Below are 19,119 nucleotides of genomic sequence, written 5' to 3' on the forward strand. Positions count from 1 at the left end.
GCAATACTTCCAAACACATTTTATGAGGCCAACATAACCCTCATACCAAAACCAGGCAAGGATGGCACAAAAAAAGAAAACTACAGACCAATATCTCTAATGAATACAGATGCTAAAATACTAAACAAAATACTAGCAAATCGAATACAACAACATATTAAAAAAATAATACATCATGATCAAGTGGGATTCATCCCAGAATCTCAAGGATGGTTCAACATACGTAAAACGGTTAATGTAATACACATATCAACAAAACAAAGAACAAAAACCACATGATCTTATCAATAGACGCAGAAAAGGCTTTCGATAAAATACAACACAATTTTATGTTTAAGACTCTCAACAAAATGGGTATAGAAGGAAAATATCTCAACATGATAAAGGCCATATATGATAAACCATCAGCTAACATCATATTAAATGGCACTAAACTGAAGGCTTTCCCCCTTAAATCAGGAACAAGACAGGGTTGTCCACTCTCTCCACTCTTATTTAATGTGGTACTAGAAGTTCTAGCCAGAGCAATCAGACAAGACAAAGAAATAAAAGGCATCCATATCGGAAAAGAAGAAGTAAAGGTATCACTTTTTGCAGATGATATGATCCTATACATCGAAAACCCCAAAGAATCCACAAAAAGACTACTAGAAACAATAAGCCAATACAGTAAGGTCGCAGGATACAAAATTAACATACAGAAGTCAATAGCCTTTCTATATGCCAACAATGAAACAACTGAGAAGGAACTCAAAAGAATAATCCCCTTCACGATTGCAACAAAAAAAATAAAATACTTAGGAATAAACATAACAAAGAATGTAAAGGACTTATATAATGAAAACTATAAACCATTGTTAAGGGAAATCGAAAAAGATATAATGAGATGGAAGAATATACCTTGTTCTTGGCTAGGAAGAATAAATATAATCAAGATGGCTATATTACCCAAAGCAATATACAAATTTAATGCAATTCCCATCAAACTTCCAATGACATTTTTTAAAGAAATAGAGCAAAAAATCATCAGATTTATATGGAACTATAAAAAACCCCGAATAGCCAAAGCAATCCTAAAGAAAAAGAATGAAGCTGGGGGCATAACAATACCTGACTTCAAACTCTATTATAGGGCCACGACAATCAAAACAGCATGGTATTGGCAGAAAAATAGACACTCAGACCAATGGAACAGAATAGAAAGTCCAGAAATAAAACCACATATATATAGTCAAATAATTTTTGATAAAAGGGCCAACAACACACAATGGAGAAAGGAAAGCCTCTTCAATAAATGGTGCTGGGAAAACTGGAAAGCCACATGCAAAAGAATGAAACTGGACTACAGTCTCTCCCCCTGTACAAAAATTAACTCAAAATGGATCAAAGATCTAAACATAAGACCTGAAACAATTAAGTACATAGAAGAAGACATAGGTACTCAACTCATGGACCTGGGTTTTAAAGAGCATTTTATGAATTTGACTCCAATGGCAAGAGAAGTGAAGGCAAAAATTAATGAATGGGACTACATCAGACTAAGAAGTTTTTGCTCAGCAAGGGAAACTGATAACAAAATAAACAGAAAGCCAACTAAATGGGAAATGATATTTTCAAACAACAGCTCAGATAAGGGCCTAATATCCAAAATATACAAAGAACTCATAAAACTCAACAACAAACAAACAAACAATCCAATAAAAAAATGGGAAGAGGATATGAATAGACACTTCTCCCAGGAAGAAATACAAATGGCCAACAGATATATGAAAAGATGCTCATCTTCTTTAGCTATTAGAGAAATGCAAATCAAAACGGCAATGAGATACCACCTCACACCTGTTCGATTAGCTGTTATTAGCAAGTCAGGTAATAGCAAATGTTGGAGAGGCTGTGGAGAAAAAGGAACCCTCATCCACTGTTGGTGGGAATGTAAAGTAGTACAACCATTATGGAAGAAAGTATGGTGGTTCCTCAAAAAACTGAAAATAGAACTACCTTATGACCCAGCAATCCCTCTACTGGGTATATATCCCCAAAACTCAGAAACATTGATACGTAAAGACACATGCAGCCCCATGTTTATTGCAGCATTGTTCACAGTGGCCAGGACATGGAAACAACCAAAAAGCCCATCAATAGATGACTGGATAAAGAAGATGTGGCACATATACACTATGGAATACTACTCAGCCATAAGAAATGATGACATCGGAACATTTACAGCAAAATGGTGGGATCTTGATAACATGATACGAAGCGAAATAAGTAAATCAGAAAAAAACAGGAACTGTATTATTCCATACGTAGGTGGGACATAATAGTGAAACTAAGAGACATTGATAAGAGTGTGGTGGTTACGGGGGGGAGGGGGGAATGGGAGAGGGATAGGGGGTGGGAGGGGCACAAAGAAAACAAGATAGAAGGTGACAGAGGACAATCTGACTTTGGGTGGTGGGTACGCAACATAATTGAACGACAAGATAACCTGGACTTGTTATCTTTGAATATATGTATCCTGATTTATTGATGTCACCCCATTAAAAAAATAAAATTATAAAATAAAATAAAAAATAAATAAATAAAAAAAAAATAAAAAAAAAAAAAAAAAAAAAAAAAGAAATTGAAATCTGAAAAAAAAAAAAATATGTGGCGTTCATGGCTCTCTCAGCCAAAAAGGTTCCCGACCCCTGTGTTAGGATATTGAAGACTTCTTCTAGAGACTGTTTTTGCTGATTTGAGACGCCATGTTGAAACAGCCTGCCACTAGGATGTGAGGGTGACATTCAGTCAACACCCAGCAGGAAGCAGATGCCCTCAATCCCATAACCACAAGAAAATGAATGATCTCACTGCAAACATGAGACCAGTTTAAAGGATTGTCAGTTATTTACAGCACAGGACCAGGAAGGATTTAAGAAGAGGTTTGTTACAAAGTTGAACCAAGGTAACTGACCTTGAAGGGGAGGACTGCTCCTACTTAAGGATGGATGTGTAACAACATTTGCATAGTAATTGGAGCAAACTATTTTAAAACATTTAAACATAAGGTTTAATAGGGTGATTCTTTTATTAAAAAAAAAGAGGTTAAATAATTGTTGGACACCAACTAAGTGAAAATTCTTGATTCTTTTTTCAGAACAAAAAGTACGTTTACTCAATTCTCATGTGATTTGGCAACTTCTTTAGCCTCATTATTTGCCTAAGTCTTGGCCATATGAATGTTTCTCTGTACTTCTTGCCTGTCGATTTAATATCTTGAGAATGGTCTGATGGGGAGGGAGGGGTATGTTTATTGGTCCCAAAGATGGCATAAGATGGATGAAACTCAGTCACAGACCCCCTGAGAAACCGTCGATGTTGATGTTAACCATGGCAACATGCAGGCAAAACCAGAGAAAGCAAATCAGGGCGGGTTGGTAGGCATAGGGGTAACGGAGCCCAGGGGATATTTGCATCCTCACTGAGCCAAGCTCACCTTCCCTTCATAGCCCGAGCAGCTTCCTTCTCAGTGAGCTCTGGCCCAGATGCAGGGCCTGAGCATTCTTGTCACATCCCAAGGAAGAATTGAGAGGGACTGTGAGTGGGTATAGGGACGAGGCCAGGGACCAAGGTAAGGGAGGTGACCAGAGGAGGGGCCAAAATGCAACCAGCATTCATAACCCTCTTCATAGTGATCTTTTCCCTGCTGTCTCTCCTGGGAATCCTGGCCAGTGGCTTCATTGTGCTAGTGCTGAGCAGAGAATGGAGGCGGTTTGGGAGGCTGCTCCCCTCTGACATGATCCTCATTAGCTTGGGTGCCTCCCGTTTCTGCCTGCAATTCCTTGGAATGGTGCACAACTTTTATTACGTGGCTCACCCGAGGGCGAGCAGGCATAGTCTCATTCGGAAGCTCTTTCGTATTCATTGGCACTTTCTGAATTTGGCCACTTTCTGGTTCAGTGCCTGGCTCAGCGTCCTTTTCTGCATGAAGATCGCTAACTTCACCCACCCTACCTTCCTCTGGCTGAAGTGGAGGTTCCCAAGATCCGTGCCCTGGCTCCTGCTGGGCTCTTTCCTGGGCTCTTTGCTGGGCGCCTGCCTTGTCAGCCAGCTCTTCATTGCGGGAGATCACTCTGTGTTTGATGATTTCTTAATTAGAAACTTTCATGACAATTTGACCTACGATGAGTGGAGCAGGATGATAGAAACTCATTATTTGATGCCTCTAAAATGTGTCATGTGGTCAGTTCCTTGCTTTGTTTTTCTGATCTCAACTGTGCTGTTGATTGATTCTCTGAGGAGACACACTTGGACAATGCGGCAAAATGCCCATGGCCTGCAGGACGCTAGCACCCAGGCTCACATCAAGGCTCTGAGGTCACTCATCTACTTCGTCGTTCTTTATGCTCTGTCTTTCATGTTCCTGATCATTGATGCTGGACGCTTCTTTGCCATAAAGACTGACTGGTTCTGGCCATGGCAAAGTTTAATGTACCTGTGCACGGCGGTACACCCCTTCATCCTCATCCTCAGCAACCGCAGGCTTCGGGAGGTGTTTGGGCAGCTATTTCTTTTGGCCAGGGGTTTCTGGGGGGCCTAGGTGGCATGGTCTCCTTATCCTGACCCCCAGAAAAGACTCAAGGGAGGATGACAGACCATTTACGTAGAAAAAATCTTCATAGATAGATGTTTCAGAGACTGTGCTGGGGCATCCCTCCTTTGAAAAGGGGAGAAGGAGAGTAATATCTGGGTGCTCTCTGAGCATGATACCTTCCTTGGGACACTGTTAAAATGGGGTCCCATGTGTCCCAGAGAGCCAGTATTGTCCAGGTAAGAATACAAAATGTTGTGCTACTCTCTCTGTTTGTATCCTTTTTGTTGCGAAGAAGCCTTCATTTAGAAAGTTTTGATTAAATATACTATCTTATCTTGACAGCCTAAGGGGGGGTGAAGAGAAAATGTAGAATTAGGGTGTGGATGGGGAGGCAGCCACCCCGCTGAGAATGATGCAGTGGAGACTACTAAGGGACAGTGGTGGTGGACAGTGGCCAGGGTTGCGAGGTCTAAAAGCCTTTCCTTTTGGGATAAATTTTTTTCCTCTCCCCAAACTTGGGTAATTCGGTTTTTTTTTTTTTTTTTTTTTTTTGCTGGTTGTTTTTTTTTTTTAATTTTTTTTTTTTAATTTTATTTATTCATTTTTAGAGAGGAGAGAGAGAGGGAGAGAGAGAGAGACAGAGAGGGAGAGAGAGACAGAGAGAGTAGGGGGAGGAGCTGGAAGCATCAACTCCCATATGTGCCTTGACCAGGCAAGCCCAGGGTTTCGAACCGGCGACCTCAGCATTTCCAGGTCGACGCTTTATCCACTGCGCCACCACAGGTCAGGCGGTAATTCGGTTTTGATTTTATTAAAACTACTAGAGCCCTGGCCGGTTGGCTCAGCGGTAGAGCATTGGCCTGGCGTGCAGGGGACCCGGGTTCAATTCCCGGCCAGGGCACATAGGAGAAGCGCCCATTTGCTTCTCCACCCCCCCTCCTTCCTCTCTGTCTCTCTCTTCCCCTCCTGCAGCCAAGGCTCCATTGGAGCAAAGATGGCCCAGGCGCTGGGTATGGCTCCTTGGCCTCTGCCCCAGGCGCTAGAGTGGCTCTGGTCGCGGCAGAGCGACACCCCGGAGGGGCAGAGCATCGCCCCCTGGTGGGCAGAGCATCGCCCCTGGTGGGCGTGCCGGGTGGATCCCGGTCGGGCGCATGCGGGAGTCTGTCTGACTGTCTCTCCCTGTTTCCAGCTTCAGAAAAAACAAAAAACAAAAAGCAAAAACAAAACAAACTACTAGAAGGGTTCTTTACACCACCTCATTTCTTTTCTCATTAATATTTTTATTGTTCTGCCTCAGTTGCCTCCTCTCTGACGTCTGAGTGGCACAACCAGACTGTTCCCATTGTTTATTCTTTCTTTAGAATCACACATTGTGATTTTCTCCTGTGAATATTGTCTCTGGGACTTTTTCCCCCTCAAGTAAGTGTCACAAAATTACCTGTGAATTGAATAAACATGTACTTTTTCTCTGAGAACCAAAGACTCAAGAATTTTCATTTGTTGGTGTCCAAAAATTATTTAATCTCTTAAAAAAAGAATTATCCTACTAAATCTTATGTTTTAATGTTTTAAAATAGTTTTTGCTCCAACTACTATGCAAATGTTTTTAGAAATAATTTTGTAGAACATTTAAATTAGACTTGGGTGCCATTAAAAGTTTTGCTAAGAGGTATCAACGTGCAAATTTCAGAGACCAACTTGCAACTGGATTCCTGATAAGGAGAAATTTTAGTCTCTGAGAGTGAAAGAATTTCCCTACCAATAAGGGTGAATGCTGTTGAATGGATGCACACTCATGAGCTATAATTTTGGGGCAAATTATTCTACATTTTAATTTCAAACATTTACTTTTTAATAGGTGATACATTCGCATGGTTAAAAATTCTAAATACACTTAAGAGTGTATATAAAAATCTCCCTCTCATCCCCTTTTGAGACATTCTTACTAGTTAAAAATTTAAAAAAAAATTTTTTTTTAAATTACAGTTGACATTCAATATAATATTAATTTCAGGTGTACTCTTAGTAGTTTTTTCTTTATCTGTCCTTCTAGATATATTTTATTTTATAGCAGAAAGCCACTAAAACCTAACTAACAAACCAGTCAGCTAACTTAGGCACATCCAGGAGCTAACGACCCAGATACCTTATTAACTATGTTCTTCTCCCTGTGACTTTTTATGTGAGCAGCTCTACAATATGCATGCTGTTCTGTGGGTCACAGACCACCATGGAGCAGTCCTAAGCCATAGCAGGCAGTAGAAGGAACTTGAGTCCCCTTCCCGACCAGGGCGAGCAAGAAGAGCTGGGCTCCATATTGGGCAAAGGAGGTGGTCTTCTCTGGGGGCCAGGGCAGCAGCGTCTGGGGCTGTAGCAGATGGCCAGCACCAAGAGGCTGCAGATGTAGTTGGGCGTCCAGCTTGATCAGTAGGGTGATGAGCCCAGCAGGGTTAGCAGATGGGTGGCCCCAAACAGGACAGGAAATCCAGTCTGGATGTCTGTCACAAGAGCCCCATTCAGACAAGTTCACCCACCCAGGTCAAGTCCCCCCGCTAGGACAGGCGGGCCAGGCTGTTGCGGGAGGAGGTGGTTAGAGAGGGTGGAATCAGGATCCGAGTTCCCAGAGTCTGGAAGTGGACAAAGAACTTTAGGGAGGACTGCAAGGACTTGTATGTTTTTTCCATTAGACTGCAAACTTCTTCAAGTCAGGGATTTTCAATGATTTTTCTTTTTTGTACAAAGATTCCTAATGAATGCTTCCCATGAAAACATTTTTGTTGGGAGCAAGCATAAAAAGAGTTTAAAGGTCTTGAGGCCTGTGCTCTAATCCCAAGATGTAGGCCTGGAATTCCCCTTTGTCCTCCTTGCTCAGGCTGGGTTGGTGCTTCTTCTTGATGCTCCCGTAAGCCAGGCTGGCTCAGTGACAGAACATCGCTCACTTGGTTCTCAGCCTACTGATTAATCAAGCTTCATCCTAGGTTGATAAGATCAAGGCCTCACTGTGTAGAACATTATGCCAGCTGTAATTATGTCCCAACTTTGTGCAAGACTGCCATTTTCTTGGTGAATGCTGGCATTTCTTTGAATATTAAAGTAAGTGATTAATAAAAGGTGAACGCACACATCACTTACTAGCAGTGACAGAGCGTTTGGGAACCGATGAGGTCAGGAAGGGAGTGCCCCTAAAACCCTTGGAGCTTTGTTGTGTATAAATCCTTCCATCAAAGCAAAGACAAGCTGGCCCTCGGAATGCCTCCCTGCTTACTTTCCTGGTCTTTAGCCTCTATCAAAGGATAAAGATGCCATTCTCTCCCTCTCCTTTTTTTTTTTTGGTTCATATGAATGTGCTAAGCAATTCTGTAGTCTTTATTTACCTGTGTATTAGTAACCTGTCCTTCGAGCCTCCTGTGCCTTTGGTGAGAGAAGGAAGTGCTCTTGTCTAGTAGGATAATAAGGAGACACCATAGGGACATGGACAAGAGTCCAACGGCTGGAAGGGCCCATGGAAAGGCCCATTAGGGGGAGCTAGAGAGGAAGAGAAAACATTCCAGATAATAGTATTCTAGGAAAATCCCACAGGATCCCTGGTGGATCCCAGATTGGTGCTTTCCACATTGGCCACACATTAGAATCACCAGGGATGCTTGGAAAACTCCAGAAGCCCAGACCACGCTCTGGAGTCATTAAATTAGAATCTCAGATGGGTGGAACCCAGACATTAGGATAATAATAACTTTGAATGTTTCCCAGGTATAACAGGTGAAGCTGGGTTTGAGAATCGCTGCTTTAGAGGGAAACTTGAACCTTGCTTCTAAAGACTCAATGCATGGTTTTTGATAGAGGAATTTGTTTTGAGATAAATGTGGAAGAGTCTTTGAGGAGGAAAGGCCTTTTGGGGTAGACTTCTTATTCTTCGTTTAGAAAAGCTGAAGCCAAGAGAGTTAAATGATTTGCTTCAAATCCCAGTACAAATTAGTGAAAATGCGATCCTGGTTATCTTGTTGTGGTGAGAGCTGGGTCTCCCCTTGGTCTTAGCTTTCTGGGGCCTGGTCCGAAAGCAACGTTTTAGAACATCTTCGACCAGGGAAGAACTAGTGAGTATCAATTGAAGTGATGTGTGAGAAAGCCCTTCATAAGTTTCTGAGCTTTCTCTAAAGGGAAAGGGTTTGTATTAAGGATATGGGAGAGGGGCAACAGAATCCAATGGAATAGAAATGGAAACAGTTCAAGCCAAGAATTTCTAACAGGGTTTGAAGATAGGGCTTGTGGTCAGTGCGCAGCGCAGTTGGGTACTATCCTGTCTCTCCTGGGTAGTTGGAACCTATGCTTATCTGTCTTCCAGTGCTTCCGTGGCCAGAAGGTATCATTGTAGAAATGCTCAGAATAGGAAGTGGCTTTGGCGCTGAGTTTCTGACCCTGCTCCTGGGATGGGAGCGCCTGGCTTTCCAGAGAGACTTTATTTTGTTGTTGTTGACAGCACACTGTTATATCAGAACAGTGAGAAACAAACATTTTGCCACACAATTAGCCAAATTAAGAAATTAGGAATTTTTAATTAGCCAGCTACACGGACCGCATGGAAATCTAAGTCATTCAAATCAATGTGGTCCTGAACACAGTTTGGAGTTAGGTTTTATAGGTAGAATTACATACTGATTGAGGAATGGGGAGGAGAGAAAGCTTAACAGTAAAACAAAGCAGTGAAACAAGCTTTCTTACAGTGTTTATCTATAGGGTTAATTCAGGGAGAAACAGTCTAAGAACAGCTGCTCCTTCACAAAGATAGTCCAAGGCCACAGTTTGGGAAGTCTGGGAAACCAGTCTCAAGGCCAATAGGGAGTAACTTACTTTTGGAAAAAGTAAGTTCTGCTAAAAGTCTTTTTGTTTAAAGGAAAGTAAGTTTGCCAAAAATTATTTATGTTACAAACCTCTCTTTTCTACATTTCATTCCCTACTAGTTTTAATTAAATTCTAATCAAATCAATGATTTGTTTTTGATGCCATCCTCTTGTATTGGTGTGTATTGATTTCTGATTACTTTAATTTTATAGAGTTTATTCTTTCTCGAACAAACCTTGTTATAAAATTAAACATGGTCGTACTATTAGATAAGTTAAAATTAAAGTAAGAGGACCAATTGCTGTAGACAAAAGCTACAATGACTAATTAAGCATTCTTTGAAACTAATTTTCTGACTGTTCAAATTCTTTTCTTTTTTCTATGTTTGCCCTAACTAAAGATAGGCTTTCTTTAATTATACTAGAATTATTAGCATAGAAACAACAAGTTTCCCTTAATGCTGCACATAAGCTACCTTGTTGAAGGAAAAGTAAATCTAAGCCTCTTCTATTTTGTAAAACTATTTCTTTTATACAAATAAATTTGAGGCATAACATTTGCTAGAATATATAACAGAGGCTTATTCTGTTCCCTAAACCTGTTTCTTTTCTTTTTTTTTTTTTTTGTTTTGTTTTTATTTTTTATTCATTTTAGAAAGAAGAGAGAGAGAGAGAAGGGGGGAGGAGCAGGAAGCATCAACTCCCATATGTGCCTTGACCAGGCAAGCCCAGGGTTTCGAACCGGCGACCTCAGAATTTCCAGGTCGACGCTTTATCCACTGCACCACCACAGGTCAGGCTTTTTTTAATTTTTTTATTTTTTATTTTTATTTTTATTTTGTTTTTGTTTTTTTTAAATTTTATTTATTCATTTTAGAGAGGAGAGAGAAAGGGACAGAGAGAGACAGAGGAGAGAGGGACAGAGAGAGAAGGTGGGGAGGAGCTGGAAGCATCAACTCCCATATGTGCCTTGACCAGGCAAGCCCAGGGTTTCGAACTGGCGACCTCAGCATTTCCAGGTCGACGCTTTAACCACTGCACCACCACAGGTCTGTTTCTTTTCTTTATATAAACCACTTACAACCTGCACAAACCTTCTGCAACTTACATAAACCCTTAGCTTTCATGAACTTTCTTATCTATTCAGAAATAACTAGCTTTCATAACAACTTACTTTTTCTCTTTTCTTAAAAGTACATTTATACCTTATAACTTCTATTATCAAAACTATACAATCCCTTTTTAATCAGAATTCTTAATTTTAAAGATCTTCACTTTTAGTGACAACTTAAATTAGTAATAAGCAATTTTCTTTTAAAATATGCCTCTTCCTTAGTGAAGGGACTTATACACCTTTTCTTTATGACTTATAGCAGCACATGTATTAAATCTTGAGATGACATGCTCTGGCCTTCCCCGGACCCGAGCTCCCCCCCCTTCCTAAAGTTTAATTATAAAGACGTCCTCTGCGACTTTCCTCAAGCTTCTGCTGTGTGTAGACCAGCCAGCTCCTGGTCCGTGGCTGGAGCAGAGCATGTTGTCCTTCTCAGGGTCAACTTACAGGGGTTGATGGGATCCGTTTGCACTGTCTTCATCTTCAAGGGAGCCTAGGGAGAAGGGACGTCACCCTGTCTAATACAATTCTATGTGGGGTGAATTTTTCCTAGTAGGGGCTATATTTAGCTTCTAGCAAAACTAGGGGGAATAAGTCAGTCCAGTTTTCACCAATTTCTAAAATGAATTTAGTTAGGACTTCAGAGCTCGGGACAAGCTGAAAGGATGAACTGAACTCTGAGGTCTATAAGCACAGTGTAATTTCTAATTAATGTTGAGTGCCTTTCCTACTAGCTGTGAGACCTTAGATACAAATGCAGGCCCATTATTAGACCTAATATTAATGGGCAAGTTAAATCTGGGAATAATTTTATATAGCAATTTCTTAACATCTGTTATTGAATTCTCATTTCTAGTAGGAAAAGCCTCTACCTATCCTGAAAAGGTGTCAGTAAGACTAATAGATACTTATATCCCTGTACTTTATCTCTGTGAAATCTATCCGTAATGTTCACTTGGGAAAGCTCCTTTATCTCTATTTTTCTTTACGATTTCTCAATTTTGTTTAGTATTTACCTGGGCACAAATTAGACACTTGGACATTATCCTTTCTGCAATAGCTTCTAAGCCTGGCAAGTGGTAATTTTTCTTAAATGATTCTATTAGCTTAGTTTGGCCTAAATGAGTAGCTTGATGTAGCTGACTGATAACCTCTCTGCTCAGGGCTCTTGTCTGGCAACTCTAACTACACTTCTTTATTTTAGACATCCCTTTTCTTATAGCAAAATCCTCCTCTAGTTGATTATAAAAAAAAGTATCTCTGGCAGTAAGCTTTCTGGTAAAGTTACTAAGATTTCCAAAGGCCCTACTGGTTTTAAAGCAACTTCTTTGGCTGCCTTATCTGCTGCCCAATTACATTTTGCCTCTGTTGAGTCCCCTTGCAATGAATACGTGCTACAGTTTCCGGCAACCAAATAGCTTCTCGTAAAGCTAAAATCTCTTGGTTTTTAATGTCCTTACCAGCAGATGTCAGGAATTTTCTCTCCTTATAGATTGCTGCATGAACCTGGGCAGTAGCAAAAGCATACCTACTGTCATTGTAAATGTTGACCTTCTTTCTTTTGGCCCACCTCAACGCCTGGGTGACAACGATAAGTTCTGCCTGCTGAGCTGAGGTCCTGTGGGACAAGACTTGGGCCTATATGGTCTTATCAAGAGTTACTATAGCTGCTCCAGTATATTGAACTCTATTTAGGACAAAACTGCTGCCATCAGTGAATAGCTGTACTTCTGCATTTAATAGAGGTACATTAGTAAGGTCCGGTCTTGCAGTTTGAACAGAGGCTAACACTTTAGAGCAGTCATGCAAGGGGATGCTTGGTTCTTTGTCAGGCATCAGGCTTGCTGGGTTGATAGCCTGCGTCTGGACAAACTTAATGTGAGGCTGATCTGTGAGCAGGGCTTGATACTGCGTGATCCTAGCATTAGACATCTACCTTTCTGGAGTTCCTCTAAGCAAAGTCTCTACTGCATGTGGGGCTGTCAGGAACAGTTCTTGCCCCGTGGTTAGTTTATCTGCCACACAATCAATCAATTAGCCAAATTAAGAAATTAGGAGTCTTTAATTAGCCAGCTATGCAGACCACATGGAAACCCTAAATTGTTCAAATCAGTGCAGTCCTGAACACAGTTTGGAGTTAGATTTTATGGGGAGAATTACATACTGATTGAGGAATGGGGAGGGGAGAAAGCATAACAGTAAAACAAAGCAGGGAAACAAGCTTTCTTACAGTGTTTATCTATAGGATTAATTCATGGAGAAACATTCTGAGAACAGCTGCTACTTCGCAAAGCTAGTCTAAGGCTTCAGTCTGGGAAGTCTGAGAAACCAGTCTCAAGGCCAATAGGGAGTAACTTACTTTCGGAAAAAGTAAATTCTGCTAAAAGTCTTTACACTAAGTAACCAAGCTTTAGTCCCCACGTGTGGCTCCTGAGTACTGAGAACAGCAACGGAAATCCTCACCACTGAAGAGAATAAGGTGCTAAACAAGAGTCAGAAAAGAAAGCTGGAAGGAACCTTTAGGATCCTTGCAACCTCATCCCTTCACAAATGAGAAAGCTGAGGCTCAGCAGAAGGGATTTGCTCGAGGTGATCTGCCCCGTTGGGAGCAGAGCTGGAACTGGGTCCAGAACCCGAGGACCACAATCTCGTGTTCTTCCTGCTCCATCCACAGAGCACAGGAGTATATCCATCCTCCGGTGGGCAGCAGCGGCCCACAGGATGAAATGTAGGGCAGGTGTGATTGTGGGGAGAGAGGGAGCCCTGTCTGGAAAGGTGTAGTGATGGAGACATTGAACTGCCACAGGTAACACAGAGACAAAGGTGGGAGGGCAATTAGCCCAGGTCAGTGGACTGGAGGCCCAGGGCATCAAGTCAGCTGACCTCTCTCCATTTTGTCTATAAAAGGGAAACCCCCACTTCCTAGTTGAGTGCGAGTATGGAGCCCGCACACTAACTCTCAACCTTCTCAGCAGCCAGTAGGGAGAGCTGGAAAAACCCTCCGCCAAGTCCACTTTCACTCCCTCTTTCTGACTCCTAACTAACTGCTTGGGGGCAGAGAGGGTGTTTCTTCTTTCCCCTGTGCCCCTTTTAGTTTCTAACCGAGACTGGCACCTGGAGTTAGTAGACTGACTGAGTGAATGAATGAACATCACAGTGAGGGGTGGTTTCTTTGAAATTCATTCTTTCACCTAGAAGCTCAGTGTAGACATTTCTTGTAGACATTTGCAGCATCCACTCTGTGAGGCCACCTCAAATGTGACTTCACTTAAAGGGATCTCTTGAGGGGACAAACAGTTGTTTCCTTCTCATCAATTAGTGCCCTTTAAATACATCTAATCTCTCTTTACAAGGACCCTCCCAAAAAAACAAAGGAAAGAAAAACTAAACTCTTAAAACACAAACAATGGGATAAGTAGGAAAACATTGTGGACCCCCCCTTCCACCACTTCTCTAACCTGTATGTACCTTAACGAATTGATGTCTTCTTTGGATAAACTAGGTGTATGCACTTTGGCTGTGGAGAAAAGAATTTACATATTATTTTATATATAAAAGATATGTTTTAATTGTTATGTTAGAAGGTGTCAATAGATTATTGTCCCAACTCTATGAGACATCTATAATATTTAAGTAAGGAATGCTTTATTCTGATTTTGTAAAGTTTCTTCTTTTTTTTTTTTTTTTAAATAACACGTCTCTGGATAAAATGCAGCTTCACTTCCTGTTTTGGGACAAGTGGAGTGCAGCCCTTCAGAGTGTGCTACCCGAGGGACAGCATGACATTCCCACCAGCGGGGAGCATGGTTCTTTCCTCATGGAGCTCAGCTCCCCTCCCAGGGCATGTGCGGTGATTTCTTGCCAGGGGTGTGTGCCTTATACAGCTCCTGGTGTCCACAAGAAGATACCCTCAGCCCGGATTGTGTAAAGATAGGTATTTGAGGTCCTGAACTTGGACTTTTTGGCTCTAACGCCCTGTGTGCATCCCCCACCCTACTGAGCTGGGCTGGCCCTTGTGTGCGTGGATGACCTTGACCCTTCTGGTTAAGGCCAGTTTGATCCCGCTGGCACAGTGAATTTTGTAACTTACATATTCTCGTCCCCCCTTTTCTCACTGATTGCAGAGAAGCTTAGACACGCAGTTATAAATTTTAGAGAGGAAATTGACTTTCTTGGCATAAATTTTGTGTACTTCCCTGGCTTATTTAATCTTTCTAATTTCTATATGTCACTATATATATAAAAATTTATATATATATATATAAATATATATATATTTTCCACTTAATTTTCTGTAAGGTATATGTATTTCTAAGTTGTTGTAATTTACATATTTTTGACTGAGTCAGGATAAAAAAAAAGGCTCCAGAGATAAAATTCCACTTCTCTATTACCTCCAAAGATAGTAGTATAAATTGTTGTAGTCCTCCTACTTCTGTCTTTCTCATTCACAGGCACACACGTGCACACAAATGTCCACACGCACGCACACATGCACACAAGTACGCAGACATGAACATGTGCGCGCGCGTGCACACGCATACTCTTATGACAAAGTCATGCTCCACTGTTTTGACTGAGAGCTCCTCAGGACTCGACTCAGTGCAGCCTTCATCTCCTTGTTCCGCAGACTATAGATGAGCGGGTTCAACATGGGGGTCACGACAGCATAAAAGAGCACCACCAACTTGTCCTGCTCGGCTGAGGCGGTGGACTGGGGCCGCACATAGGTCACCAGGGCCATCCCATAGCACATGGAGACCACAGTGAGGTGGGACGCACAGGTCCAGAAGGCTTTGCGGCGGCCCCCGGTGGAGCGGATCCGCAAGATGGCGGCCACAATGTGGGCATAGGACAGGGAGACCAGGCCGCAGGGCACCAGCAGCACCACCACGCTGGAGGCCACTATGACTATTTGGTTGAGGGTGATGTCCACACAGGCCAAGCTGAGGAGTGCCAGGGTCTCACAGGCCACATGATTCAGCACGTGGTGCCCACAGGTGGGCAGGCGCATGGTGATCGCCGTCTCCACCGCAGAGTTAGCCACGCCCACAAGCCAAGAGATGGCTGCCAGTGCTGTGCAGCGCTTTGGGCCCATCACTGCCGCGTAACGCAGTGGGTCACAGACCGCCACGTAGCGGTCATAGGCCATCGCGGCCAGCAGCAAGAACTCAGTCCCCCCCAAGGCCAGCGAGAAGAAGAGCTGGCTTCCACATCGAGTAAAGGAGATTGTCTTCTTCTCTAGGACCAAGTGCACCAGCATCTGGGGGACTCCGCTGGAGGTGTAGCAGATGTCCACCACCGAGAGGTGGCAGAGGAAGAAATACATGGGCAAGCGCAGTCTGGCATCTAGCAGGACGAGGAGGATGATAAGGCCATTGCCCAGCAGGGTCAGCAGGTAGGCGGCCGCAAACAGGACAAAGAGTCCAGCCTGGGTCTGCCTGTCGCTGGAGAGCCCCAGTAGGATAAACTCACCCACCCAAGTGAGGTTGTCCCTCTTCAAGGAGCCGGTGGAGCAGGCTACAGGGGGAGGTGTGGAATCAGAGAAAGACAAGCACAGGTCATGCTTCCGGAGTCTCTGGTTAAGCTGTGGGCTTGGACTGGAGCTGGAATGGGGAGACCTTCCCTCAGGTTAACTTCACATAGGTGCTTAGGGGAGATTGTAGCAAAGATGCTGGAGAAAGGGACACTTGGGTTCTCACACTAAACTGTGAGATTCTTAAGGACAAAGTCCCCCTTATGGTCATCATTTGATGTCTAGGATCCAGCACAGTTACAATTATGTTGGTGATAGCCTAGCAATGCAGACAAAAGATATGTTAGAGGAAAGGGAGAAAGAACTATAGAAGGAAGGAAAATAAAGTAAAAAAAAGAAAAAGGAAGGAACAAAGAGGCTAAAGAGGGAAGAAAAGTGGAAAACTGCGATGAAGGAGAGATTCTGCCATGTGGAGCATCAGCTGGTCAAGTATCATAATCAGACACCTGAGACCAAAGAAGGCAGCCAGTTTCTCCCCTGTCTCTCCTGAAAGACTGGGTTTGGCTGCTCTTACGTTTCTTCTAGGGTCCAGTCTAGGTGACTGCCTACATAGGAATCTCTCCTATCATTCTCATTGTGTCCACCAGTCCAGATGGAGTTTAAATCTTTTAAAACAGTATCTGTTCAGCCCCTTTATGTGTCGGGGACAGTGCTAGGCATTAGACACCTGTCTGTGAATGAGAAAGACAGAAGCACAAGTCCTTTTTCCTTGGTTCTTATAATGTAATCAGGAACACAGATTAGATTAATAATTACAAAAATTAATTAAGTACACTTGTGCTAAGTGCTGCAATGGAGACGAACAAGATTACTAGCTGGTTAATTAAATTTGCAGCTATAATTAAATGACCACTGCAGTTATGCCTTCCTTCTCAATAATGTTCAATTTGTATAGTAAGTTGCAGGCATTTATTTATATGTTTGAATAAATGATTAACAGATAATGTAATGAAAACATTTGGAAACCAGTGATACTTACATATTACCATTGAGTATGAAGGGACTGAAAACCACTGAATTTTTCTCAAGGGGAGTGAATTCTTCTAAGATTTCTCTGGGCTCTCTCTCCCTTCCAACATGTTGACCAATCTGTTATAAAAATAGAATTAAATGCCATCAGTTTTTCTTAATGCAAATGTAACCTCAAGGCACCATTCTTGCTCTTAAAATAATTCATAAATTAAGTCATCTGTTGAAAATATTATGAAGTATATGAGGCACAATGTTTTCAACCAGGTTCTAGAAAATGCTGCCTTTCAATGTTAGGAATTTGTGTTTAGAAAACCAGCAGTGCCACAGACTCAAATAAAAAAATATGAAAAAAAAAAGGATATTGGTAAAATCTGTGAGCATTTAACGAGAGCCAAACAGAGGACACATGCAATACATCAGTGTTAAGAAAGCCAGATTGGAGCTATGGAATCAAATACAATAGAGTTGAAACACATAATTCAATTCAGATTTCTTCTGGCTGGGAATGGTAGCCTGGGCTCCTACTGGTGGAGGGAGAGAGCAGAGAGCCTGGATGGGGCGGGCATCTTCTAGCTTCCTATTCAGCCCTGGCCCTGCAGTGGCCAAAGGTGTCACTGTAGAAACTGCTAAGACTAGCACCTGGTGTTAGTTAGGGTCTTAGGGTCGGTTGGAGACTGGGTTCTAGGGCCAGAGCCTGGTAGCTGGTGGGTGGGGTTCTGAGCACAGCCTCAGGGAGCCCGTGGCTGCCCACAGAGCCTGGTCCTTGTCTCGGCAGAGGAAGTGATGCAGTCTGATCTGCTGTGATCCTGAGGCTGCTACAGCATCCGGAACCCTCACCTTGAGAAGCACTGTCATGGACCAGGAGCCCCTCCAGAAGAGCTCTCTTACTATTTAAGAATATAAAAAATGTAAATGAAAGGAATAATAGAGATCATGTGTACCATCCATCTCATTTTACAGACAAGGAAACCAAGGACTTTTTTCCCAATAAATTTTGATGCTGTTTTTAGATGATGATAAACTATTTTTATTAATAACAAGCTTCGTCCTTCAATTTTTGGGATAATTAGAGAATTTCATTCCACTTTACTTGACTTAGTACCTGGTACCTGGTCCAGCAGCAGGTGCTGGGGTAACAGGGACCAATATCGTCTCGTCTCCCTGTCCAGGAGCTCAGTCTGTCAGGAAAACAGAGAGAATGAGTTATGATCTATTGTAGTTTTCAAAGAAAGCTCAAGTGTCAAGTCTGGTACCTGGAGACATACAGAATCAGAATATGTAACTAGCCAGGCAGATATGTAGAAATAACAAAGTATAAGTAAAGAAACAACCAATCCATTTTCTTCTTGAAAAAAAGTAGATGAGGTTTAAGGTGTGTGTAGATTGGAGATCTGGGATTCGATCTGTATTAATAAGGCATCTATGTATCATTATAAAGCACTACCTTTTTGAGCTGTATTTCTTTGCCTGCACAATGAGCAAACACCAAGACTTCTCCAAGTTCTAAAGATCTGCAATAAAGGAATGTACATAAACTGTAGTTTAAAGCACTATAAAAAGGGGAAAAGAAATTCTTCAGTCTTTGAACGCTCTGTATTAGCACTAAAGGAAATAAAATATTTTTGGTTCTTGGGTATGGGAATCAAAGCATTCCTATCCTATATAACTGTTTGGGGAGGCGTTAATGACTGGGATGGGGCTGACTTGAAAAACAGAGGCTAATGAAATAGGGAAAGGGCCATACAAATAGAAATGAAAGAACCTCTTGGGTCAAGGCTGAGAGACTGGTAGACTTCTGATACACGCATGAGCTTCTTTCTAAAGTTGGCCCCAGATATTTCCTTGAGTGATGTCATCCCTGACTCCAAGTTTTCAGCCTGATCAGGGGCCAGAACTGAGAAAGGATGAAGTCTACATCTATCTTTGGTTCTTAACAACAGTTCGTCATCTTAACTCCAACACAATGAAAATGCTTCGCGGCCAAGAAAAGAGCTTATCTCTTTCGATCTCTACTCTTCAGTTCTTTGATGTATATCTGTACACACCGAGCACTTCAGTTTATACTATTGATTGGATGACTGAC

The 19,119-nt window shown here is 42.2% G+C and overlaps 2 protein-coding genes across 2 annotated transcripts; one reads left to right on the forward strand and one right to left on the reverse strand.

The window, feature by feature from the left end:
* The first annotated feature begins 3,643 nt into the window (after window positions 1-3,643).
* On the forward strand, window positions 3,644-4,582 carry TAS2R41 (taste 2 receptor member 41). Its single transcript, XM_066255304.1, has one exon. It carries the CDS (start codon window positions 3,644-3,646, stop codon window positions 4,580-4,582), a length of 939 nt encoding a protein of 312 aa, XP_066111401.1.
* A 10,492-nt stretch (window positions 4,583-15,074) lies between these two features.
* On the reverse strand, window positions 15,075-17,187 carry LOC136324638 (olfactory receptor-like protein OLF3). Its single transcript, XM_066257787.1, has 2 exons — window positions 17,044-17,187; window positions 15,075-16,048 (listed from the first exon to the last, which is right to left on the reverse strand). Exons 1-2 carry the CDS (start codon window positions 17,051-17,053, stop codon window positions 15,075-15,077), a joined length of 984 nt encoding a protein of 327 aa, XP_066113884.1. The 5' UTR covers window positions 17,054-17,187.
* Between the last annotated feature and the right edge of the window lie 1,932 nt (window positions 17,188-19,119).

Source organism: Saccopteryx bilineata, chromosome 2, assembly GCF_036850765.1.
Source record: "Saccopteryx bilineata isolate mSacBil1 chromosome 2, mSacBil1_pri_phased_curated, whole genome shotgun sequence".
Classification (NCBI taxonomy): Eukaryota; Metazoa; Chordata; class Mammalia; order Chiroptera; family Emballonuridae; genus Saccopteryx; species Saccopteryx bilineata.

Bases quoted from the DNA above. Each gene is read 5' to 3' on its own strand.
- TAS2R41 (XM_066255304.1), top strand. From the start codon at position 3,644: ATGCAACCAGCATTCATAACCCTCTTCATAGTGATCTTTTCCCTGCTG.